Source organism: Bactrocera latifrons, unplaced genomic scaffold (genome assembly GCF_001853355.1).
Source record: "Bactrocera latifrons isolate USDA-ARS-PBARC rearing strain unplaced genomic scaffold, ASM185335v1 scaffold_32, whole genome shotgun sequence".
NCBI classification, from domain to species: Eukaryota; Metazoa; Arthropoda; class Insecta; order Diptera; family Tephritidae; genus Bactrocera; species Bactrocera latifrons.
In genome coordinates, this window is record NW_017536852.1 from 1766529 (window position 1) to 1794233 (window position 27705).

General features: G+C 36.7%; 1 protein-coding gene across 3 annotated transcripts in view; it reads left to right on the forward strand.

Annotated features, from left to right (window-relative positions):
* The window catches only part of LOC108971046 (inactive dipeptidyl peptidase 10), a gene marked incomplete at its 3' end in the record, with an annotated part of 421409 nt that extends 394337 nt beyond the window's left edge, over positions 1–27072 (forward strand). For all 3 annotated transcript variants that reach the window (XM_018936833.1, XM_018936834.1, XM_018936831.1), the window contains 11 exon segments: positions 18109–18223; positions 18632–18730; positions 18835–18929; positions 19023–19108; positions 20585–21051; positions 21298–21448; positions 22794–23942; positions 24035–24229; positions 24444–24604; positions 24717–24922; positions 26416–27072. In XM_018936833.1, the coding sequence (XP_018792378.1) occupies positions 18109–18223; positions 18632–18730; positions 18835–18929; positions 19023–19108; positions 20585–21051; positions 21298–21448; positions 22794–23942; positions 24035–24229; positions 24444–24604; positions 24717–24922; positions 26416–26556 (2865 nt within the window).
* Between the last annotated feature and the right edge of the window lie 633 nt (positions 27073–27705).

Below are 27705 nucleotides of genomic sequence, written 5' to 3' on the forward strand. Positions count from 1 at the left end.
TGAAAGAAAATTTGGTTTTGGTTATAAAGTGGTTAAATATTGGTTATAAATTTGTTATATACTGATTATATATTATTTATATCTGACAGTGGAAGCTTGAAATTTTACATATTGAGAGAAAATTTGGGTTTTGGGTATAAAGTGGTTATATATTTGTTTTATACTGGTTATATATTGGTTATATCTGAGATCGGAAGCTCGAAAATTTAACATATTGAGAGAAAGTTTGGTTTTGGTTATAAAGTGGTTAAATATTGGTTATAAATTTGTTATATAATGGTTATATATTGGTTATATCTGAGATCGGAAGCTCGAAAATTTAACATATTGAGAGAAAGTTTGGGTTTTGGTTATAAAATGGTTATGTGTTGCTTATGAAATGGTTATAAATTGGGTATATTTGAGAGCGGAATCTTGATATTTTATGTTATGACCAGAGCTGTTAATAATCGATTAATAATTTTAATAATTAATAACTAATTAAAGTAACTTAATTATCTGATTAAATTAAGATTAAATATAATTTCCTTTTTAATTTGTGATTGAAATTAAATTTAATTAAAATTTAATTATCATATGTTCGCCAATGGATATTGCTCATTTGAAAAATTAGTATTGTTAAAAGCAAATAATTGAATTCGTTATCTTTATGTTTGAAATTATTGAAATATTGTTAAATTTTTTTGTTTAAATTTTTGTTGAATTATTGTAATGACTATATGTTGTTATTATTTATTTATGTATTGTATTATTAAATTCACCATATGATGTATAAATAACAATAAATTTATTATTTTTTAATTAATGGAATATTAATCGCCATTTAATCCACTTTAATCCAATTTAATCAAAATTTTTAATCTAACTAAGTTTTTGATTACATTTTTTTAATATGTAAATAAATTTTTCAAACTAAATTAATTCCCTTTAATCATGATTAAATTTTGATTAAAGTAATTTTCAATCATTAATTAATCAGTTTAATTGATTGCGAAAAAAATTGATAACCGAATTAATTAAAAAAATATATTAATTTTAATCCCTTTTTAACAGCTCTGGTTATGACATATATAATATGATGTATTAAATCGTCAACTCAATATCTATTTTTTTATGATACGTTGTTTTACATTTCAGGTGAGGATATATACTTATATACATACATATTTATGTAAGTGTGTTTCGTTCCTTTGCCACTTCTCTTTTGCCGCGCAATTCATTCACTTCATTATGCAAATGTTGCATAGCTTCCTCAACGTTGCGATAATAATAACGAGCGGCAGTACATTATGCGGCGCAGACGCTTGTCAACGCGATTAAATCAGTGAATGAGCAGTAAAACATAAAGCAAGGACACAAATTTGTATTGTCTTCACAGCTTTTTGTTTTTGTTTTTTATTTTTTTGGCTGGGCTTGGAAAAATACTTTATTTATAAAGCTTCGTACTCTCGTATGTACATACATATATAGACTAAGAGGTGCTCAGCATATTTTACGATTTTCGTTATATTTTTCTTTTACTCCCCACACAAATACCGGCGTACATACAATTAAACATATATATGATTATAGATATATGTGTTTGTTATCTTTAAGCCTAAAATATATTTACTTAAACGACTCAGAGTCAAAAATGACCAACTATACAGACAGGAAAGCGCAGAAAGTCACACGAATTCATCGAATTATTACTTGCCGCTGTCACCCATACTCACACACACACACCCCTTATGACATATTTTAGTTTTGTTGCTCCATCTGTGACATAAACTAATAACATATTTTAGTTTTGTTGCTCCCTCTGTCACATGAACTATTCGCCGTTATTTTTGGCCATAAAGTAGCATAACTTGTTCGCTGTCTCACGCGAAATTTCGATTCATAGCATTCGCGCATGTATGGCATGGGTGTCACTGTGTGTGTGCATGTAATACACAGCTTTTTGCTATGGCAACTGGCGCGTGTCATTATGTGTCACTTTACAATGACAAACTTCGCAAATTACAGCAAAAATACCTTCGGTGTCAGTCTAATGATTTATTAATAGCAAATCACGCGCTGCCGTTGTTGTTGGGATTAAGGAGCAATAGATTTGAAAATACGGTGACAGTTGTTGGAGGCGAGTATATTGCATAATGAGCAGCTTTGCTGTATGTTCAATAAAAATGAAAAAAAACGCGTGTGCTATAATTGAAGCACGTTCAATGGCAGCTCTTTATATAAAGACTTCCTAAATTTTTATGTTTTTTGCGCACTTAGCACTTGTCGCTTCACTAAGTAAACAGCCTAAGGTACGTAGGTTCAGCTAAACAGTTATTTGATGGATTGTAATAATTTATTCGTGCAGAGAACTGAACTTCCTTTTAAATTTCGCAAAATCTGTTAAAGATATATATATGTAAGCGAAATTGAAAAAAAGATAGGACGAGACCATTTGGCAAGGACACGCAATAAAGGTGAAGAAAAGTCATAACCATAACCATAGCTGCCGCTCTTCACTTACAGACCAGAGCCTCTGCGCCCAAGCTTTTTCTACTTTTTGTAGCCTTCTTGAATGAGAGCTGCCCTAGAGTGCAATGGAACGGGTTAAATCTGGAGAAAATTGGTGTACTAGATGTAAGCGCTTCATCTTTGAACAGAGATGTAAATCTTCGAATCTACTATTAGGTTAGAATACTGAATGGGTTCAACGTCCGAGTGAATAAAGCTTTCTCTCTATAAAAAGTTTGGCCTTCATGCGCACCATTTGATGAAAAAGAATCTGTGCCTGCAGAATTGTGTGTAGACTCAAAATGATCTAACAAATTCCCACATTACATATTTTTGATCAAAAAATACCTAACTCGACTCGTTTCAGCGATTTTCATATTCAGAAAAATCACTTAGGTTATCAAAAAAGTCTTGCGGTATTTTCGCTAGTTGGGGCTGAGAGCGCGTAGTTCTAGTTTTATTCGTCACATCGGGTCATGTTATACGGATACCTTTTTGGAGAAAGAGAGAAAATACGGCATATTTTACAGTACTACTACGATAAAGGCAAAAATGCATCTCAAGCCGCCAATAAAATGTGTGCAGTTTATGGACCCGATACAGTTTCCATTTCCACCACACAACGATGGTTTCAACGTTTTCGTTCTGGTGTAGAGGTGGTCGAAGATGCGCCACGCTCCGGCAGGCCTGTCGTTGAAAATTGCGATAAAATCGCTGAATTGTTCGAAAGAGACTGGGATAGTAGCAGCCGTAGCATCGGTCAATAGCTGGGCATGAGTCCTCAAAAAAAATTTTATGAACAATTGAAAATTCAATAAAAAATACCGCAAGACTTTTTTGACAGTTCATTATTTTTACTCGTATATATCTGTTTAGATACCAATGAGCTACGCTACGTTGTCTGAAAAAGAGATGAAAAAATTCTATTTCAAAAAAAAATATGCTCTAACAATATCAGAACCATACAAATTATTCGGTCCTTCGTGGATTGAGTTTATAAGAAGCTCTTATATTCCGCACACCGTACCAAGCTTTCTAGGCACTATGTTGAGCTGCAATTTTCTTGAGGTGCATAAGTGTTGATATCGAAAAGATATGAAAAACTTGATTAGCTTTGTAGAGAGTTGAGACAGAGCATGAAGGCTCACAATTATTTCGCAGGTAATCTACAGAAGATAAAATTTATACTAAGATGAAAATAGTTCATTTAGAAAACTACTTGATTCTATAGGATGTCTGATCAGGGCCTTCTTTCATTCATCATACACAAGCAACCAAGGGAAAATGGCAGAGTACTGAAAAGAAAATATCTCTACCGCTTAGCTAACCTATACCGAAACTATGCGAGAGGTAGCATTCGTATTAGTGGCCACTGCTAAAATTTAAAATTTGTATTCGAAAAAAGATCCTTTGGAATTTATTTTTTTTTTTTTAAGATCTCTTTCAAATGTTGGCCGCGGTTAAATCTCAGATGGTCCATCCGTTGAGTCCAATTTTCGATTCGATCGAAATATATTATATGATATTTGATATGATATTTTGCTCCGGGGCCTGAATTGTCCGCATTGGCTGACAGGAAAAAATCCAACGGTGTAATATTACACTATCTTGATGGCCAATAGACCGGCCTAAAACATGAAACTATCTGTTCGGCGAAGTGTTAAGTGGGAAGTGGTCACGAGCTTTAATTTAAGGAGCAAATATTTGGTTAGCATGGAGCGATAACGGTCGCCATAGACGGTTTCTTTCTTACCGGCATTATTTTTAAAGAACTATGGACCGATGATTCCATCAAACCATTGTTTTTTTTTTGTTTTTGTTTTGAATGAAATGGTAGCTCTTGAATCGCATCAGCTTACTCTTCGTCATAAAAGCGTAAACTTTGTTGTTTACTTACCCATTGAACAAAAAATGGGCATCATCGGTGAGCAAACTTTTTCTCGAAATGTCGGATCTCCTTGAAATTTTCGAAAAGCTTATGGAGGAAAGCAATGCCGCTTGGGATGGTCGAGTGTCTCCAGTTCTTGCAGAAGCTGCATTTTGTCAGTCCGCGTTGTTGCAAATAGTGCCGAATCAACTCTCCATGATCTTCTTGTACACTCTAAGCTACGATTGCTAAATTTTCTTCACTATGGGCTTGACGTGGTTTTTAGGTCGAATATTATCCAATAATTAATGCTGGGCCTCAAGATGGCTGATGGTGTTGCGATTAGTACGCTTAGTAGGCCGATTATGTTAACCATAATTTGATCGAAGCCCGCGAAATGCATACTTTACAGAGCGTGAATTTTTATAACAAAGTTGAACGATTTGTAAACGTTGGTCAGGCAGCCAGTCCATGATGAAATGCCAAACAATGCTGAACAAAAATAACATGACGGCTGCACACGAATCTACTTGGATCACCCGTATCATATTGCTTTTCTTACTACCATTTCCAAGATTTCCAATCAAAAATTTTACAGCTCATCTTAGTATATCCTTGCTTGCTTAAAACCAAAAAAAAAATTTATTTTTAATTGACCGCCACCACTAACCACAACTCGTAACATACATTGCTTTATTTATTATTATTGTTTTTTTTTTGTGTTTTTTTTTTTTTTACTTAAAACCAAAACCGCAAGAAATTCAATTAACGCAAATCATAAAGGCGAATTGCAACAAAAGCCGCACATAAAAACTCACACAAGCACATACACAAACTCGACAGTAGAACGCACACCCACACACATGTATCGTTAGCCAAATCATGCATGTGTTTAAGCAGTTAAATGCAGCTCACCTGATTGCATGTGCAATGGCGCGATTGCCTAAGCGAGCAACAAGGCAGCAAAGCCCAGGAGGGGCAGAAGTAGCAGCGAAAGAACAGAATATGTACGAAAGACGGTACAGAGCCAACACTAACAACAAAAGCAACTTTCTGCAGAAACATTCTCGCTCCTTTCGCTTCGTCGTGCCCTCCGCGTTGCCGCGTTGCCGTGTTGCAAGTTGCAGGTCTGCATCAATTAAATTGCCGGCGAGCGCTTAACTGCTTGCCTTCGTGTAATTTCCGCTCGATTTCGTTAGTTACCGTTATTCCTCAAGCACATGCGCTTGCAAATAGCTCAAAATAGAGTAGTGTATATTTGTATGATAGATAGGTAAGCTTGTGTATGTGTGTGTGTGTGTGTGTGTATACATTATTAATGAGCTTTTTATGTGCAATCTACAAGAGGGCTTATCAGCCATTCGCCTAGAGAACTTAATTAATTAGTTAATTAAGGAAAATGCACCCACAAGCCGGTTACCAACCCGGGCATCTAGCGAGGCTGTCGTCATCACTCGAAATGTTTGGCGACAGCAGTCGTCATGTTCTATACAGCAAGGATCACCTGCACTTATATGACAGATCATCACACCGGAGATTCCTGGTTGACTCTGGCTCAGTGGTCTCTGTAGGAGCACGAACTTCTGTCTAGCAAAAACTGAAACCCTCACAATATAAACTCTACGCAGCAACTCAGTTCGCATCAAGGCATACGATCATCGATCAGTTGGTCTCAACGTTGGTTTTCGTCGAGCATTCGCATGGCCTTTTATTATCGCTGACGTTCAATAAGCGATCATTGGGACTGACTTTATCGCCTACTGATCTCAAAAAACATCGACTCATCAACCCGCTAGCGTTCCTTACAGCGACTGCAGAACTTTCTGAAACCAATAATAGTATTTTTTCCCTTTCCACAATCTTTTTATTTTGTATATAGTACACATAAAGGCATCCATTGACCTTGATTAACCTTTTCAAATTAAATTTAGATGCCAATTTTTATTATTTCCCCAAGCGAATGCCAACAGAACTCGTGCAGCCAAAATAGCCTTCACGCTCTTGACATTAACGCATTGCGATGTAAACAAAAGACGGCAATGATTTCCATTTACCGTGATGGACGCGCGAGCGATCGAAATTGCATATGAGAGAGAAGTGCATTTGCAATGCGCACATTTTTGCTTGGATAAACAGGGGGAAAATGCAAAGTGCTGCAGAAGCATTATAAACTGCTGCTAAACCATATCAATGCATATGTTTATATGTATGTTTGCGAAGCATTTCAATGCATTAAAATTGTGAAAACATAAAAGGCAGATTATGGCAAATAGCGCAAGCGATTGATAGACACATGCCAACATGCGGACAAAGTGGTGGGCGAGGTAGAGCGTATATCCTTTCTAAACGATTTTTGCATAAAATTCTCGGAAAACTTTGCACTCAGTCGCACATAATTGAAGGGAGATAAAGATGCATAAATATTTTACGCTTCCTTTTAGCATTTCCACCTGTTGACTATGATGACGTTGTATAAGCCATGTATAAGATGAGATGCTTTCGATTCTGAGTAGCGTGGAGGCATTGGTAACAGATTTTCACGCTTGGGCTGGCGCTTGAGTATACTCAATTTCGTTCAAAAATAGTCAATTTCTTCAAAATATTATACAAAAGACCTCATTTTCGTGTAAAATAAGTATGGTATTAAAATACAAATTTATAATTATATCGATAATCGATTAAATATCAAAGACGTCCAAATAACTTTAATACCGATAAATAGAATGAAGCACTCAATTTCGATAAAAAAATATATAAGAATTATCGATTAAGGGTACCCAGAAATAGTACAAAGAAACTTAGATATTAAAAAAAATTTAAAGGCGTTATAAATTTTGATAAGTCGAGTAACAACATGTATTATCAAAAAAAATATCGACAAATTTACCGGATTTACCAGATTTTATAATTAAAAATATCGATAAATTTATCGATAATGATAATTTAATTTCGAAACGGAGTATTTCTTTATGCATAATAAATATGTATCAGCGTTAAATCGATTAAATACACTTAACCAAAGAATAACCAATATATATAAATTTACTTACATATAAATAAACCGATCTGAAGTAATCAGTTTACACAAATCAAATCATTTTGTTTTAACAGTTTCGCTAATAATGAATTTCAATCGAATCGAATAATCGATTATAAATAATTCGTATCACGACTAATACTACAAGTACATAGTATCGAAAAATTAAGAGCTTCGAAGCTCGATTAATCAATAATTTCATTTAAACTTCTCTATTTCGATACACGGCAGATATTTGATATCGATAAACCGATATAAGTCGAAAATCGCCGAAATATATATAAGTCGATCAGACAGAGTCGATATAATCATCGATAAACAATCCACAGTATTGATAAACACCTAAATTAAAAATATCGAAAAAAAATTTAAGTCGATTAATCGATTATAAATAATTGGTATCACTATAAATAAGCTAAAACAAACGAAGTAAATATTTGTAAATAAATTAAAAGTACACAAATTCGAAAAAATTCGATTTTCAAAGTTTAAATATCGATTAATCGATAAGTTCATTTAATATTTTACATCGATAGACCGATTAATTAATACTTTAAAAATTTTCGAAATATATAAAAAAATCGACCAAAATTAGTCGATATTAAAATCGATTAACAGTAAACATTAAATGTTTACAGAGCGTTCAATAAATTAAAATACTCAATATCGATTAAATTTTAAATCGATTAACCGATTTTAAATAATTGGTGTTACTATAAAATTTTAAATTTGAACGTCGATTAATCGATTGGAAGTATTGGTAAATAAATTAAAAATGCTCAATATCGATACAATTTTCATTTTTAAAATCGGTTCCATCAACACCCATTACTTTTAAGCTCAATTTTCCATTCATGCTTAGCGGCAAGAGCACAGCCACAGCGATAATTGTAAAGGTCTAATTGAATTTAAAGCAGACAAAGAAAGCCACTTAATCCGCAATCGAATTAAAATAGCAAGCATAACTCAATTAAGCACGCACACCCACATATTCACATAGACACACAGCATATGCAAACAATGAACAAGGACTGAGCACATTGCCAGTGAACAGCGACTCGTTCATATGTGGAAGCCAGTAACTTAGCGCGCTCAAGCGGGTACAGCGAGCGGCGAACATATTTTCTGCTCAACTAACTATTTCACTTATGACTGCTAAGCAAATACACTTACGCCAATATTAACCGTGAAACCAGTGCCACGTACCGCACAAACATACATACACACACTCATCCACAACACAAACATCGCTCAACAGACACATACATATTAACACTACGTTGTAAATTTACAGCAATTTGCTGGCTGCTGGCGGTTACATCACTCATACGCCCCGCTGAGCGCTCAAGCTCAGCAACGTCGCGATGCCTTTGCAATTTGCTTGGCATAGACATTCGCACACGCTTGGCATAGCTGCGTTCACGCTCGCTTCAGCTGATTTGCTGATGGCTTTTCACTTCAATTCAGTTCACTTGTCAATTAAGCAAATCAAGGATAACTATTTTCCCATTGCAAATTTTTAATTCCTCCCTCATGCACTCGTGCACTTTGCCTGGCATTGCTTATCACTTTTTCCATTTTTAGTCATATTGAGTGCACTCGCATTGTCTGCCTGTCAAGCGCTATCGGGCTGTCGTATCAATGACGCTGACAGTCAGTGGCGTCTTCTCGACTTTCAGATAAATGAGAATGCCGAAAGTAAAGTTTTCAACTTTTATTATTTATAGTATTTTTATTTTTAAGTGGATTTGAATGAAGCATAGTTTTCATTGTTATTGGTGAACGGTTTTCGCTCTCTCTATGTTGATTGAGTTTTGCATTAATTTTTGTGAAAACCTAAGAAGAGAGTGTGAAGATAGAGGGAAGAATGCATAGAACTGTGAGAAGATATTTTAAGCAATTGATTGACGTACTTTATGCCTTTTCTGGCATTGAGAGCTTGAAGATGTTTGTTTGTGTCAATTCTCAAAAGCCTCAATTTCATATAGAATAATACTCGTATACAAGGATTTGAAGAGACTTCAGCAAACTCATTGTGAACTATTTCAAGAGAAAGACAATGAGAGTAGGAGAGAGAATTAAATAGTGGGTGGTTAAGTAAAGAGAAGGTGAAGGAGAGAAAGAGAAAGAAATATATACTATATAAGGATAGGGAAAAAGAAGAAGATAGCAACTGACATAGAGATAAAGATAAAGATAAAGGTAAAGGTAAAGATAAAGATAAAGATAAAGATAAAGATAAAGATAAAGATAAAGATAAAGATAAAGATAAAGATAACGATAACGATAACGATAAAGATAAAGATAAAGATAAAGATAAAGATAAATATAGAGATAGAGATAGAGATAGAGATAGAGATAGAGATAGAGATAGAGATAGAGATAGAGATAGAGATAGAGATAGAGATGGAGTTAGAGATGGAGGTAAAGATAGAGATAGAGATAGAGATAGAGATGGAAATTATCTATTATAGAACAAATAGAAATAGAAATATGGATGACAGTTGGAAATCGTCATCATCGATTTTTCTTAATTCAAAAGAATTTTTAAACAGAATTATGATATTTTGCAATCCCTCAACAATAATATGCGAAACTGAACGCTTCAAAGTGCTTAAATCGACAATTTACTTAATTTTCTGAATACATCTTCAAAACATCGATTTCTCTCCTCAATCTCTACATGTAACCACGCCATATGTAGACTTTACTCAATATTTACACCCCCTTTCGTAGCTGACATACAAGCATACGAAGTTTTCACGACAAACTTTAAAGATAACCACTTTTGCGCTGCTTTTCAATTTTTACGCTTCTCATTGTGCTCACTTGTCAACAATATCCTTTTTCCTGTAAGTGAATTACTGTAATTTTAACTTTTTAACTCTTTCATTTGCAAGTCCCCACCCCCCTCGTCATTTTTGCACTCTCTCATTGTTATCGTTCTGCCATTTCTTTCTTGTGCTGGCATCCGCACTTTTGGCGCCAACACACACATCCATACATATATGTATATATGTTTATGCAGGCACTCATATAAAATTAATGTGGCCACTTTTGTGCAGTATTCGTGGAATCCACCGCACGAAGGCGTGGAATGATCTCGCATTTGTTGAATATTCGCAACTAGCGAGTTTATTTCTGCTTTTGCTTTCATGAGCTCATCCTGAGGTTACGCTGTGGGATTAAATGCAGCGCCGTAAACACCCAATCACGTCGTGTACTGTCACGTGTTTATCGGTGGAGACATATTGTCAAAGTGCACACCCACCAACATGCACTTGAAGGAAGGATATCGTAAATTATGGACATTTTGAAGTTGGTAAAAAATTAAATTTCTCTAAAAATAAGAGCAAAATTTTGGGAGAGATAGAGAAGCACAGAAATGATCCAAAACTTAGATAACGGAACCGGTGTTAAGCAAGCAGGAACTAAAGATATAAACTTGGTCACTGATGAAAGTTTAGACAAGATGTTAAACAGTTTAAATGATCAGAGATATGAACAATTATTGGAGATATTAGGTCGGAGAATCAGCTTTAACTAATAAATAATTTCGGGGAAATGCCTCGAAACTGAGATATTCCAGAAAACCAATTATATTATAATTCGATTAATACTAACACACCAAGAAACAGTGATCGGTTCAAGTACCAATCGTCCAGGATCCATTGTAGAAATTGGATCCATAAAGTAAGCAACTAAGAACACAAATGTCGATATTTGATAAAAATTATTATTTTGAAATATGTTATTGTTTTCAAATATAAATAGTATGAGGCAGGAATTTCGAACCAGAAACTGCAAGTTTACTCTTAATGAAAATCAACGGATCTAATCAATTAGAAGTGAGTGATTAAAGCTTAAAACCGAAATTAGACATAGAAGCACCAACGAAAAAAATTCAGAAATCCGGCATTCGATTTAAAAAAAATTTAGTTTACGACTGGATAGAGAAGATACCAGAAATCCCTCTTGAGAGAAGGATGATCTATAATCTGAAACTTCTTCTTCTTTATTGGTATAGACACCGCTTATGAGTTATAGCCGACTAAAACTAACCGGATCGTAAGGCAAAAATCCGTTTACACAAGAGTTCGATTTAAATAACCGGAACAAACCGCATTTTTATCCAGCCAAAGTCAGTCAACTGGGAACTCCTCGAATTTAGTTCAGGAATATTTTTTACCGCTAAAACAACAGCGAAAAAGATCAGAGTTGAGAAATGAAGATCAAAATCCGCATTCGAAGTGTAAAATTTATGAGAAGAGGTTCAGATGATATGTCTAGAGCCAGCACTAGTTCAGAGGTGGAGCATTGAAAACGACAACCAATATCAATACTTAACACTAAAGATTACAGACCAAGAGACATCAAAGACCGGCCAGCTAATGCCAAAGCATCATCCAGCTCTTTTATAACATTTTTCAGAGTATCAAAGAGAGAGTTAAAAAACAAAATTGCTTTTCCATCGTGATCCTATAACAGCACAACCACCAAAGAGAAATTTCCATTTACTTTTTACTCTTTTTCATTCATTTTCCATCTTGTTTTATGGATTTTTTGTAAAAACAATTTAAAGCCTTTTTTTTATGAATGTTTCACTCCCGACTATTACATTACACGCTGTCAACGTTGTTAGCGTTTCGCTCCTCTCATCCAATACACGCGTACGCAAACGCACCCGCATATTTACATTGCCATATTATTCCGTTTTTCTTGTCGCTTCTTTTCGAAACCGCTATTTTGTTGGCATTAATGGCGCGCACTTAACTGGGTCGCTTGTCATCGCCGACATACAACGTAATTAAATGACTGTAAGTGGTGGCTCTGCGGTGGGGATGGGTGTTAGTGTTGATCTTTGCGCTGCCCTCATCAACATTTATGCAAACACACACACGCACACACATACATATAAATAGATACTCACACGCATACACACATTTATACAAGCGCGGCTTACTAGGGTCTCGTTGAAGGATCTCATGTGCTCGGCATGTGGCAGGCGGCATGTGATTTACTCGCTATTTGGACTCTTAAAGGCTTAAGCAAGTCATACAATTTCACTTTGTAAACTTTTAATGGCTGCTCTTGCTGACACATCCCAATTTGTGTCACCACTTTTGATGGGTCAAGTAATTTAATGCAAGACCCACGGAAAGCTTAAGTATGCGAAAGTTTGATGCCTCGACGGCGTACAATAATCACTTGTAATGCAGAAATTAGAGGCAAATTCTTGCTTGCTTGTTCTCGATTTCGGTCGAGTGTGGGACTGAAAATTGCACATCATGCTGAGAAGTGGCAGAAATTGACTGAAGAGATGTTGTTGATATATACATATATGTACTTTATAATTATATGTGGATGAGTCACCACGCTTTGTAAGAAGATCTATATTTTATAGAAGTGAAAGTGACAGTAGCAAATAAGATTTGCTTTTATGCTATCACAGGATAGATGTCCCAATAATTACTATAACGGCCATATAATAACCTTTCTGAAAAAATCTAAAAGATAGTTTGTGCCTGAGAAATTACAATGAGTAAAGCAGTAACAGTAGGAAGAGAAAGGGTTGGTTGGTTGGTTTGAGTTTGCCGAATTGCCATCAGGCGAATACGGTGATTGCGGAAGGAGATTGGTTGAAAATTGGTTGAAACCCTCACGAAGAATCAAGCTGTATGCGACGGCGCATTATTGTGCTGCAAAAGCCAAAAGTTTTCAGCCCATAATGACGCCTATTTTTACGAATTTCTTCGAGAATTATTTTTTTTCAATATTTCCATATTTACTGGATCTGCTTAGTAAAGCCTAACAATAAGTATTCAAATCTTAAATCTATTTAAAACTAAAGAGCCTCAAGAATGTGGTTAAGCTTTTTTGGTAGAACGTTGCTCTCTAGTAGGCATGTAGATTACTTCTTTTTAAACTTTTTTGATTGCAGGAATTTGCCAAGGCATTAGCCAACGGGTTTGGATGTTGGCGAAGTTTAGAAATATATTTCATTCTGCTTTCCTCTATCTCCTTCTTTACTATAGGAATATCGAGATCTTTGTGAATATTTTCATTACGCATGTACCATGGTGCAGTGGGATTGTTCTAAGCATTTTAAATAGGCACCTTTGTATTATAGCAATATTGGTTGCGCGGTCGTACCCCACAGAAGAATCCAAATAGGCTTTATGACCGCATTATATAAAAGCACTTTGTTATCTAGGCTAAGTTTGGAGTTTTTATTTAAAAGCCAATTTAAATTTGCTGCTCTTAACTTCATGCAAGTTATTTTACTCGCTATATGTTTTCGTCACGTGAGCCCTCGATCCAGGTGAATCCCAAGATAAGTTACTTGTTTGCTTGGACCTCTCGATAATATGGTAGAAGGAAACTCTCAACATAACCTTGATTTTTGGCCTGCTTTGTCGTGGTTTGGCTCACTTTTGCCACGATTTTCTTCCTATTGATAATCTGTAACAAAATTCTTGACATTCTTGTAGTCGGAAAGCATTATTTCACAGACGTTAACGCGACACAGTTTTTCGAAAAAATTGTGGAATTTTGGAACCAATCGTGCTTTCACGTTACGGAAAGCAAGAGGACACAGAAAAAAAGTTGCAGCTGTTCAAAAATGAGTGAAAATAACGAAGAAATCCGCTATTTTTGATATTTTTGTATAAGAAAAAAGTTTACGGAGACGATGCTGTATCGATGCTCACTCTTGGTCCAAATATTCTGAGAGAAAATTTGTGACAGCCTTTATTAGCCTCTCCGTTACAACTACCCACCAGCCTTCATAATTCTCTTGAGGTACTTCTCTTTTATTAGTCAATCTGAACAGAGAACTTCCTTGAATTATAAAATAATCTACACTGAATCGAATTCAAGTATTTGTTTATGTCTGTGAGGGACTAGGAGGTTGCTAAGAAATAGCTGCGCAAAAACCATAAAATACGCATTTCTTCCGCTCAACTCACGAGCAATCAATTAAGAAAGCAATAATATTTATCTACACCAATGCCACCACCAATGACACCACAAGCGCTCAGCTAAAAATTTATGCGAAACGATTTCGTCTTAATTACTTCGCACTCAATATAGATTTTAGAATTTTAGACTATTTAAAGCTCAACCCTTAATCGGCAGTGGATTAGCATAAATAATTGGCTGAATTTGGTGAGTAATGGGTGAAATTAAAGGAAAAACCAAAAACAAGATAAACAAATTTCACCAATAAATGAATTTAACGCTCGACGGAAAATGAAACGCTTTAAATATGCCGAGCGAATAGCGAAGAAAGTGTATACTGCTAGTTGTACACCAGTGCGTATACGTGATCAAAACAAATGCCATTTTCGCATAAATACGACGAGCAAGTATAATGAAAATGGAAATGCGAGACTAATGGTCAAGTTTTCCACAAAAGCAATGCTTTTTATAAATACATAAACATATATGTCTAGTGTAAAATAGAAACACTCAAGGCGTGCAAAATCACAGGAAAAGTAAAGCGTAAAGCAATAAATATCTATCAGACGCGCTTCAAACTTCCCAAAAACGAAGTTGCCAAAGACGCAAAAAGCTACACATCTTTTGCTCTTTTGCATGTATTTGATTGATTTGTTGATTTGCGAGGGTATTAAGCTGCGGGTGTGTACGTGTGTGTGTGTAAGTGTGAGTCTGTGCATAAGTAAATGGCGCTTTGCATTACAAAGCTTTTCCGAATAATGAATGGGGGCAAGCAAGCCCATGAATCAATAAGGGCATAAGCGTGACTGTGTGGCACAAATGGCGCGAGGTGTTGTTTTAGTATTGCGTAGAAATAAATAACGGCTATAAAAATGGAAAAAAGAGAAAAAGGAAATAGAAAATAGAAAATAGAAAATAGAAATAGAGTGCTGTACAAAAGTTATAGTATTACAGTCACGCGCACTTTTTCTATGAACTGACCATGGAAATTTCGTACAAATTCCATTTCTTTATATTTCTAGGTAATTTTTATGTAATTACGCTTAGATTTTCCTTGTATATATTAAACTCTTTCATTTTTGTTTGTGTGGCAACTACAAAAATATTTACACGGATTGATGCCTATAAATTCATTAATGTTTTATTAAATATCTGCTGTGGTAAACGAGGTCGATCTTTGTTTACTTTAGTGAATATTAGCATTTATAAAATGCATTTTATACGCCTCTTTATTATGTAGGCAAATGATTTGGTTGAAGAAAAACGATAAAACTATTAAATAAATATTATGAATAAATAATTTAATGGCTTCTTTTGATGACTTTTTCCACACAAACTAAATTAGAATGAAAATATTTGAGCCATTAGCAATATGATATTGCTATTTTGTAATTTAGCTATTTCAAGAACCCATTAGAAATGTAAAAAGTATAGGGTATATGGAAAAAAATTGTATTGCAGTGTGTCAGTTTGTAACAAAAATCATCCAAGTTTCTTACGTCTCTAAAAACTCCAAAGGCGCTCTAAACTTTAAAATTCTTACTGGTAATATAATGCCGAAGTTTAAAGCATATGGAGTGATATTACGTAGGTTACATTTTCTATTTCGGGATTTGGCAACTCACAACTTAATTGCAAAGTTTGATATTTTATTCATAGGAGCGCTATTTGTGTTGTCTACAGTAACTTAAAATATTCATTTCAAAATAATAGAATTAAATCGCAAAAATTMCAAGAGATTATTTTCTACAACTTTTGACGTGGTTTAATAAGCAATTTGACTTTCTACAGTAACTTAAAATATTCAATTCAAAATAATAGAATTAAATCGCAAAACTTTCAAGAGGTTATTTTCTACAACTTTCTATGTGGTTTAATAAGCAATTTGACCTTCTACAGTAACTTAAAATATTCATCTCAGCAAAAAACTGGTATTAAATCTCGAAAATTTTCGGGAGATTTTTTTTTCCAACTTTCGACGTATATTAATAAGCAATTTGTGTTGTCTACAGTAACTTAAAATATTTATCTCGGCAAAAAATGGAATTAATTTGCGAATACCTTCGGTATATTATTTCTTATAACTTTTGACTTAATTAACAATTTTTGGCGTTGAAGCTCCATTTAAGATCACTGTTTATCGACAATATGGTGAGTTCTACGAACCCGATTGAATTCATCATACTCACTCCCAGAGAAATTTCATGAAGTTCTTCTAAACTTATTTTGCAAGTTCATAATGTGATCTGTCATGAGATTGAGACAACTACCGTTCAGAGGCGATTTTTGCGATTAGCACTTATGTGTTGGAGATACCATCTCAGGCAGTGTGGCAAAAGTGCTTCGAAATTCAATTTACGATAATCAATATTTGTTTATGTTCTGTAATGCCGAAACTCTCGTAATAAACTACATATTAAATCGAATAAATAAGTGCCGACAGCTGCAAGTTTTGCCACTTAAAGTTTTAATTTTTTCACAGGCCAGAGAATATTAATATACTAAAAATACTTCTAAATAATGAAAGGCTGAATTTTATAATTGGGGAGGTGTGGCCACATATTGACTTTAATATAATTTCGAAACTTGGGCAATCGGAGTTAAGAGTCATAACAGGATATATATTGGTGTGTTTGCCATCACTTCTGTGGTACTCGTTTATAAAAAAATTAGATTTACACTATCAGTTAAACGTTTGGAATGTATGTTAAGAAAATATAAATTTCATAATTTAATTGCACCAAACATATGTATGTATATGTAGATATATAGTCACAAAAAAACCCATACTAATAATTAAAAAAGAAATTTTTTTTTAAATAGGTGGCAACATTGTTTGCACAATATTTCTGCAAAACGCTTTTTGCATTGAAATTATTTGTTATTTATAATTTTGAGTTTTTTAACAGGTGGTAACTCTGTTCCCACAAAATTTCTAGAAAAAGCTTTTCGCGTTATTTTTGAAACCATATTATACATATTTGAAATGAAATTATTTGTTGATTTTTATCATTTTGAATTTTTTAAGTAGGTGGCAACTTTGTTCCTAAAATATTCTTCAATACCGCTATATATTGGAATAATAACTTCAGTATTATCAACAAAATTATTTATACGTGCATATATTCAAATACAAATATATGCATGTATGTATGTATTTTTAACATTTTATATTCTTAACAGGTGGTAACACTGTTAAAAAATTAATGTTGAATAAAGCCTTCTGCTTACTGTTGGAATCCATTTTGTAGTATTTGAAGTGAATTGATTCAAATATATTAACATTTTATACATGTATATAAATAGGTGGCAACTCCGGTCGATTTTGTTTTTTTTTTTTGATCTAAGAATACTGACTTATTTCATAGGTTTATTGATGATATAATTATTAATAATAAAATACATTTTAACGGGTGGCATCTCTTTCACAAATGTGCAAAATTTACAAAAACACTTGACAGTTTCTACTAAAGCCATGCTAAAAATGGCCGAAAAGATAGCTACAAATATATGATAGCTAATATTACAAACATAAATCAGTATATACATATGTACATATGTATACAAATACATACATACATACATATATTACAGTTTTAGAAACCTCGCTTCCTTCCGTCACTCGTCAATAGCATTTCTATGAAAACTATTTTTATCAGCTGACTCAAAGCTCTTAATCTGCATCATTAGTATTGCACTAGTAGCAACACGTTTAACTGTAATTTTCACGGTTATTTGTATGCTTGTTTTCCAGGAGCTGGTTGCCATCTCGCCGGAACGACGTAATTGGCGTGGCATATTTATAGCGTTGCTGGTAATAGCAGCAGTCTTCAGTCTCATAATTTTCTCGATTTTCCTGCTGTCGCCAGGTAAGTGACACAACTCATATGCAAAAGCAACAATATACACAAATAGCTGTAAATATATTCATATGTATGTAATCATGCATAACTGTACTTATATAAGTAAAAATGTGTTTAATAATGGCAGCTGTGCAATTTCCCCAAAGACATTAAAATTATTTGACGCATTAGAGCAAAGTGAAAAGTTTTCACACACACATATACATATATACATATATACATATATGTGTGCATTTATCGCTGTGAAATTAACATGTTCATGCATATTTATGCGTGCTACTGCCATTTGTGCCGACTGTTATTCGCTGGCGCACCCTTTCGGTAGAAATTGAACACTCACCTCTCCTCTCTCCTCTACACACTTTTATTAATTTGACTCATTTAATTTCCATTCTAATTTACATGCAATTATAGAGGATGAAGGGTTGCGCATACGCGGCCGTCACATGGTGCTGCCAGACATTTTAGGCAAAAGTTTGCAGTGGAAGCCCTTCAACGGCACTTGGAGTAGTGGTAAGTGTGTCACTATGTGTGTGTGTACGTGTATGTGTTTCGCACTTTTTCAATGGATTAGTTCCTGATCTAAAAGCTTTTTCTATTTATTTTCCATTTTGCAGACATCGAACTGATCTACCGTGACCCCACAGGCGGCTTATCGATATTAAATCTAGACAATTACACAACGCGGGTCCTAATGACCAACTCAACATTCGTAAGTGTTGGCTTTGCAGCTTTTTCAGTGTTTTCTTTCTGTACACTTCCCTTTTTACAATTTGATATACTTTCTTTTTTCCGCTTTCCACAGCGCCAGCTAAATGCTGAATCGTTTCTCGTATCGCCCGATCAGAAGTATGTGCTGCTGCAGTCGGACAGCAATACGGAAGGCTCCAGGTGGGTTTTTGCACATACAATTTGCGTAAATAATTTGTTGAGCATTTTATTTACACTTTCCTTTACACACGACTAAATGCTGTTTGTCGGAGGTTCATTTCTTTTGTATTTTGTACGCGGCTGCAAATAAAGAAATACTTATTTTTATGTCGCAAGTAGGCGGCGGAAGGACAAATTCAAAGGCCAATAGCATTTTGATATTTACTTTTGATATTTCTATTTGTGGGGCATTCCACAGCTGAAGCCATCTCTCAATTGCTTTCTTAACAATATTCCCAGCATATCTTTAACTTTCTTAATATTTTCATTAGTTGAAGAGGTCGAAGTTCGTCCAGAACGTGGCTTGTCTCGAACGTTTTTTAATGCTTTGTACCACTCGCAGGTCTGCGTTTTTGATAAAATTGAATCGCCGTATGCCTGTTTGAGTTCCTGTGGACCGTAGAGGTTCTTTGTTCGCCAGTCGGATAGAGTAGTGGCCCGGTAAGCGTACTGAGTGCGGATTGCACGGCTGTGGAGGCATAATTTTCTCCATTAAGATCTATACACTTTTGGATGCATTTGAACCAATTATCGAAGCCCTTTCATCACACAGATAGAATTATATTCATAAAAATATTCAGAATGTTCTTATCAATCTTCTCTTCAGCTGTCGAAAAACACCGAGCTCTTAGTTAATTTTTTGCGTACGGGAAAGGCAGTTGGTTTTCTTGATTTCTTGATAGACAACTGCGAAAAAATGGTTATGTTCCAGTCAGAGTTTTAGTGGTATAGTTGCGACATGTACAGTTTCCACTTTTTGATCGAGATGAATATTTTAAGTTACTGTAATCTGTCAAACGTTTTGAGTATGTATGAGATTTGGCGCGAAGAATCAAAGAACTCGGTCCATTCGTTCCTTCAATTCCATATACATATTATAAGGCACTATCATTCTGGTTTGAATGTGATCTTCACACGGTTTCATCGAGTAAAATTTTTCCGACAACTGCTAAAAATTCCTCACCAACCTTTATATGGAATTTTTTAGAATTTTCTACCGAAAATATTCAATAATTCTTAATGCTGTGGAATGCACCTCAGACTCTACTATGCGTGCAAATGATCACTGATAAATAATTTACTCAACAAATGATACAGGAAATGACCGTCTCTTGCCAATACATATCACAAGAACGTGGGCCACATGGCGTATGATAAACATTTCCTCAGATGCTGAGTTAAAGATATAAAATTTTATGACAACGCTAATATTTTTTGCTTTTAATTGCCGTGAGAGACGAAACAGCACAAACACTACATGCAAACATATGCACAAATATTCATAAATATTTACATAACACCTTTCCATTGAACCACAAGCACACATACAACAACCACACACATTAAAAGCAGATGCGAAATACCTCAAATTTTAATTATTAACAATTCGTTGGAATTATTTTTTATGGCTCGATTTCCTCCAACAACAACGCGCAGGCATCACGTTTACGAGGTGCAGACAGCGAACACCTTTCCGCTGGGTCCCACGGAGAACATAGCGGAGCCGCCGCGCCTGCAATATGTCACATGGGCGCCCAACGTGCCGCCCGCGCCAGCCACAACCACAACAAGCACCACCACGAGCACCACTACAACAACCAGCACAACCACAACAACGCGCGCACCAATCAACACAACAACAAATGCGACACGTACAGCGAACGGCGCTGCGACAGCGGCAGCCGTGAATGGCTCAAGTGGTGGCAGCATCTTGCTGAGCAGCTTGGCGGGCGCAGCGACCGGTGGCGGTGTGGGCAAGCCGCCGCCAAGTAATTTTCAATATCCGAATGGCGGTGCGGTGAAAGCGTTTCCACAAAATCAGGCAATCGCCTTTGTGTACGAGAACGACATCTACTACAAGCCGAAGGTTCAAGGCGAGCTGGTATGCCGCATTACAACAACAGGTGAGTGGATTCGAGTGTGTGTCAGTGGGTGGCTCAACTATTCACTTTCAGTTTGTTTTATTATTCAAATATTATAAGCTGCCACTGATGTGTGGCTGAAGCGGTGCTTTCTACATACAAATATTTTAATCTTCCTTTGCTTACTTCTTCTTCTTCTTCGTCTTTTTCTACTATCATGTGGGTGTATGCGGCTTCCTCTTCTTGTTTCTTCTCATACGTATATTTGCTGACGTTTTCCGGCATCAGGTCGCGCTGGCGTCGTCTACAATGGTATACCGGATTGGACGTATGAGAATGTGCCAGAGCTGAATGGGCGCAGCAGCGGTCTCGCCTTCTCACCGGATGGTCTATTTTTAGCCTTTCTCACATTCAACGACAGCGATGTGAATGAATACAAGTGAGTACCGTTATGAATATTTAAAACTCTATAAAATGTGCTAACAAAATGTGCGCTATAATTATGGACGCCGTGAGTTTGCTCCCTTTGTCAAGCAGGCGGCTGACGTCAGTAGAGTTAATCATGAAGCACACGTAAGGAAGACAAAGTTCAAGCGTACTTAAGGGTTATTCTTACGGCTTTCATTGGAAATGAATAAATTATGTAAAAGGTGCATACCCTCAAGATCACTAGTCGAAAGCTGTCAAAAGCTCGTAAAGCTCTTTAATCTGCAAAATCTTTCTGTGAAACTATTTTCCTCTTACTTAATCACAAATTGTAGATAGTCCACCCACGAGATCTCCGGTTCCAATGTTGATGTGATGAGATAAGATAAATAGGTGAGGATTGTACCGTGAATTACGGCACATGCCTTGGAGTTGTTGCCAATACCTTTCTGTGCCTACTCCTTCATCCTTCCGTATCAGCACCTTTACGGTTTGACGATCCACCGCTATGAAGGGTTCCATGTTAGTGGATGATGCGGAGCGAGCGAGCTTATCGGTCAGTACATTCCCGACAATAACTTTGTCACCGGGCATCAAATAAGCACTTGGTTACGTTCCAACAGCAATTTGACTTCGTAGGCAGAGTTTGCTTTAAGTGCCGCTGCCCATTTTTGTCGATGTAACACTTGATTGTTCTCTCCTTAAACAGTAGCTCGAAAGTCTTGATCTTGATGATCTGGAACTTCTTTATGAAGTTTACCCTTTTGGTAATGCTGTCCCTTGGGAGAAGAGCCAATGGTATAACACCACTTAAGCCCTTCATCCGCTAGCAGAAAGGAATCCAGCGTAAGATCAATATATTAGACCATGTTAGTTATCTCTACCACTCTACCCCAAGCGTTAATTCGCTGAGACCGGCAGGGACCACCTGCCTCGTTAATGGGACGATGGTCGATTTCCAGGGTTGATATTCAGCTCAACTTCACTGCATCACTGGTTTAAACCTAAATCGTAGATAGTGTCTTCGAATTTGCCTATAGCTATAATATCAATGTCATCCGCATATCCTTGACAGCGGATCCCATTATCCAGGAAGTCGCATAACATTACTTCCCCTCCCTCGAGCAAACTCTGTATCTCCAAAGTTATCTCAGAGTAGGAAGAAGAGGTCAGTCTTATTGAGACTTTCTCCAAAAAGTAAAATCCTCACCAATAGATATGCGATTCATAGGCTGAACCACAAAAAAATTTCGAAACTTCGGTTAAGTCAAAATTTCTTCCAGTAATATTGCTTTACTATTCTAAACTCCCTCTATAAATTTTCCATTGTTATACTCCCCTTCTTCCCTGAACCATAGGTACACCTGGATGGGCGACGACATCAAGTACCCAGCTGTGCTAACACAACGCTACCCTAAAGCAGGCGAAGCCAACCCGAATGTCACCGTGAATGTGGTAAATCTCTCCGTCCTCAAGTACATCTTCCCCACACAAATCAAACTTCCAGCCGATCTCTCGAATGGCAGCTATATTGGCGCACTCACCTGGGCCACACCCATTGACCTCTCCGTAACGATCACCAATCGTGGTCAAACGAAAGCTACAACGGTTGTTTGTCGCGCACCAGACTTCCATTGCCATCCTGTACACACAGAAGTTACGGTTAATGATGGTTGGGTGCTACCAGCTGAGCGGCCCATATTTTCCGCACGCAATAGCGCAAATCTCAAACGAAACCAACAACAATTGCTCGCCAATGGACTGAATGGCAATAATAGCTATCACAATGTGAGCAATGGTCAGACCACTTATGAGATTTCGCATGGCGGTTATCTGCTCAAACGTCTCCCGGTACGCGATGGCGAACACGGACACTTCCGACATGTGGTCTTCATTTCATCACTGGATCGCCGACCAGTGCCATTAACAATGGGACGGTTCGAAGTCACCGAGCTTTTAGGTTGGGACGAACCGCATGAGATTGTTTACTTTATGGCGGCGCCGGAAAAGCGTCCAGGTGAACGGCATCTCTACAAAATCAGTCTTAAGCTGAATGAGACGCAAAGCAATCGCGCGTATATTACTTCAACACAGCCGACATGCTTGACCTGTGACAATACCATATCCACGTTCCGACTGACCGCGCAGGGTATACGCGTAGAGGACGCTGAAAATCGTAGCGACGATGAGACCGAGTGCTACTATGATATACCGAAGAACTGTCTTTACAATAAAATTTACTTCAGCAAAGATTACTCGCACTATGTGCAAGAGTGCCTGGGACCGGAGTCACCCAGCGTCTACATGGTGGAGACACAGAGCAACATGAAGACGTATATACTCAATGCGGGTCACAGTCTGCGACACCGTCTGCAACAGCTCGCTTTGCCACAAATACGTACGTTCAGCGTAGAGATACGACACGGTTTCCATGCACAAGTGCGTCTCTTTCTGCCGCCGGGAATGCGCGAGGACGAAGAGGTCGCCTTTCCGCTCATACTGCACATGTAAGTAGAATAAAATCGAGCAAAACTTATGAACTCACGACGGGAGCAATGAAACTAAAATCCTTGCCTTATCCTCTTCTGTCTACTTGCAGCAACGCGGCACCCGGTTCACAGCTGGTCACCGAAAAGTATCAAGTGGATTGGAACTGGTATTTGAGCAGTCAACGCTCCATGATTGTGGCGCAAATTGATGGACGCGGCAGTGGCTTCCAGGGCGAACTGCTGCGCACACAAGTGCACGGCAAGCTCGGCACCGTCGAAGTGGAGGATCAACTGGGCGTATTAACGTAAGCATTCACCACTAATACGACGCACACACGTGTGCGCCAAGACTCATAAACTTGCGCGTACACACTTATTTTAGAGCACTAAAACACACTGACCTCAAACTTTGAACCAAATAAACTCGTGTAGACTCATTAAGCGAGCTCAGCGAGCTCGTCAACAGCTCTTACTCACTTTGCTTACTTTATTGCATTTCTCTTCCACACACACCCTTAGCTACCTGCGCGATAATTTGAAATTCATTGATCCGTCACGTATTTGCGCCTACGGCTGGGGTTATGGCGGCTACGCGGCCACCATGACGCTCATCGATGACTCGCACCAGGTGCTGCAGTGCGCTGTGGCCGTCAACCCGATTGTCTCCTTTGGCTATCACTGTAAGTTTACAATTCACAGTTACTTTCGCTACACTTGACTCGCAACCGTCCACACGTCCGTTGTTTGCGCTCATTAACGGTGTGTTCTTCTGTTTCCTTGTAATCGTTGCAGACTCATTTTTCACCGAACGTTACATACCGCTGAAGGGCGATTACTTGCGCGCTCTGCAGGAGGCCGATTTGACCATGAAGGCTGGCAATATTAAGGGTCGCAATTTGATGTTGATACACGGCACGGCGGACAGACTGGTGCATCAGGAGCACACGTTGATGTTGGTGCGTGCGCTGGTGGATCAGCAAGTCAAGTTCAGACATCAGGTTAGTGTTTTATATTCGTATGAGTCTTGTGAGTTTTTGGTAATGGATATGTTACCAAATAGAATGTCATGTCCAACGTGCTAACAATCGACTTCTTTACCGAGTTCGAAACATACTTTACTAGAATTAAAAGGATAATTGAATATTATCTAGTCACTGCCATACGAAAACTCTTAGATTTGGCTAGATTAGACGGCTGATCAAAGATCGCACTTGGATTGCTGTATACAGTCCTTTGTGGAGTCATAAAAAAGAAAACTCCTCTGCTCGAAATTATAAGTTACCAAAACGCTTAGTATCCAATACAATTAAGCATAGGCGGTTAGTTTCCACTCCTTAAAGTTCGGTGGTTTGTCTGAACCTATGCGCTGCTAAATGCGGTCTTTCCATACACGGAACGGTCAAGAAGGAAGTGTTCGGTTGTTTCTTTATCTTTATTTCTAGAGGCTAGATTTCCAACCTTACATCGCTTTCTAAAGTGCCGCGAAGCTCAGCTATCTAGTAGTAGAACACAAGGGGATACAAGAGCACCGACTCGCTCCCATTCTATTGATAGCGGTTTTAGATTGCCTTTTCTTGCTATCTCATCAGCTTTACAGTTTCCTGCGATTCCGCTGGAATGAAATGTCAAAGTGAGAGAGGATTTTCGAGTGTTCAGACTCGTCTTCTTTTAGGAACCCGAATTCTCTGAGTCTAATAGCAGCCATGCACCTTCCGACGATGTCTAGTTGGAGTGGACCTCAGTGCACCACACATGCACAGGTTGAACGCTCTCGAGTTTCTTTGCAAATGTGGTATTTTCTAGAGTGATCCAATACATAAAGACTCCATAGAATCTAATGGACTTGACTATTGTGTCGTACAGCCAGAGGACCCCTTTCTGTGAGAGACCCCATCTGTTGCCAATGGCTTCGCTACGGCGGTATAAGGCTCCCTCTTCGCTATTCGGTTTCCATGAAAGATTCTTATCTTAGATGAGCCCTATATAATTCACTGTATTTGCTGGTTGTAGAGGGATACCTCACATTTGCGGCAGTAGTTCCACCAGGATCTTGTATCCTCCAGTAAATAAAACCATCTCGATTGTATTTTTTTTTTTTCAGAAAACTGAAAATGGGGTTTTTGAGGTTTTTTTATACTCTGAAACTCAGAAGGAAACGCCTGAGACCATATAAAATATATACGAGCTGAGCCGATGTAGCCATGTCCGTTTGGCTGTCTATATATACGCGAACTAGTCCTTCAGTTTTTGAGATATCGCTCTGAAATTTTGCAAATGTTCTTTTTTTCCGAATAAGGATTTGTCGGAATCGCCGATATCGGCCCACTAAGGCATAAAACTGCCATAAAAACTGAATTATCGAAACAAAGTGCTGGTATAGAAAACTACTCATTTATTCTTTTCCCTTTAGGATTTGTTTTCTAAATCTCAGACACTCGTAAATGTAAAACGCTTCTAAATCACCGACTTGCTTTCATATATTATCTTCCAGGTCTACCCCGATGAGGATCATGCGATGACGAAATCACTCAGTCACGTCTACAAAACAATGGAATGGTACTTTGATGAGTGCTTCGGACCCAACGACGACAACGAATGGGATCCGACGGGACTCTTTGTGTTCAAACAATAATTAATCATTCACAGTGGTGAAGAGGTCTATTTGTAGAAGCAAGTACTAAGTAGTTGCATAAATTAGTGTGATTAGAGATTCTATAGGCAGCACGAAAAAAACAAAAATTTAAGCGATTAAAGCGAACAACGCGTTGCAACAACAAAGTTCATATGCATGTAGTGATGAGTGTTAAGGGTATGGAAGGGCATATAGGTCACATCTAGGTGAGCAAGATTAAGAGAGTTGAGTACTCATTCTCTAAACTGTGGGTTTTGTGCGTAGCGACAGAGTTGACGCGTTCTTAACTAGGAAAATTCAAGTTTTTGCATTTTTGAAAGAAAATAATATTACAAATTAGTTTTTATATTTGCAGGCTAAGCAAAAACATTAAGCTAAATAAGAAAGCTGATTAGAAACAAAGCTTAAGTTATATAAAACTAAGTGTAAGTGGTTACAAAAAGTAATGAAAAAATTAAAATTATTTAAAAAAATAATAATTATTTAAAAAATTTAAAGCTAACAAAAAGCAAACGACTGTCTCTTATACACATCTAGATGTGTATAAGAGACAGGTTTGAACCCGACCCCTTTAGATTTTGCGGAAACTTATCCATCCTTTTCTACCTTTTGAAAAACATTTTTGAGAATTTTTTCAAAATTTTTCTTCAAAAGAGTTATAAATTTTGCTATTTTTTGCTAAAAATGGCTTTTTTATTCCCAAATAGCCATAACTTTTGTAGAAATTTACTTTTGGAGGCCTTTTTTTTAATTTATGTTTTTGAATAAACTTTTCGAAAAAAATTTAACACGATCAATTGTATAAAATAATCGATTTTTTTAAGTAAAATCGTAATTCTTTTTTTCGAAGTTCGCCATTTTTTTTTTTTGTTCCTTTAAAAAGACTTCAATTAATTTGACAACTATCCCTGCTAATCCCGGAGTGGACCGATTTTTTTTTTCATATTTTGTTTTTTTTTTTTNCAATAAAAAATAAAAATTTATGATATTAAATTACGATAATGACAAAAAAATCCAAAAAAAAATAATTAAACTAAGTGATTGCATTGAGTTAACGGTTTATCATATTTAACGTAAATAATATATAAATTTAATGTATTTACTAATTTTTTATACTCGTTCAAGCGTGCATTCCACAGTCGACTACAC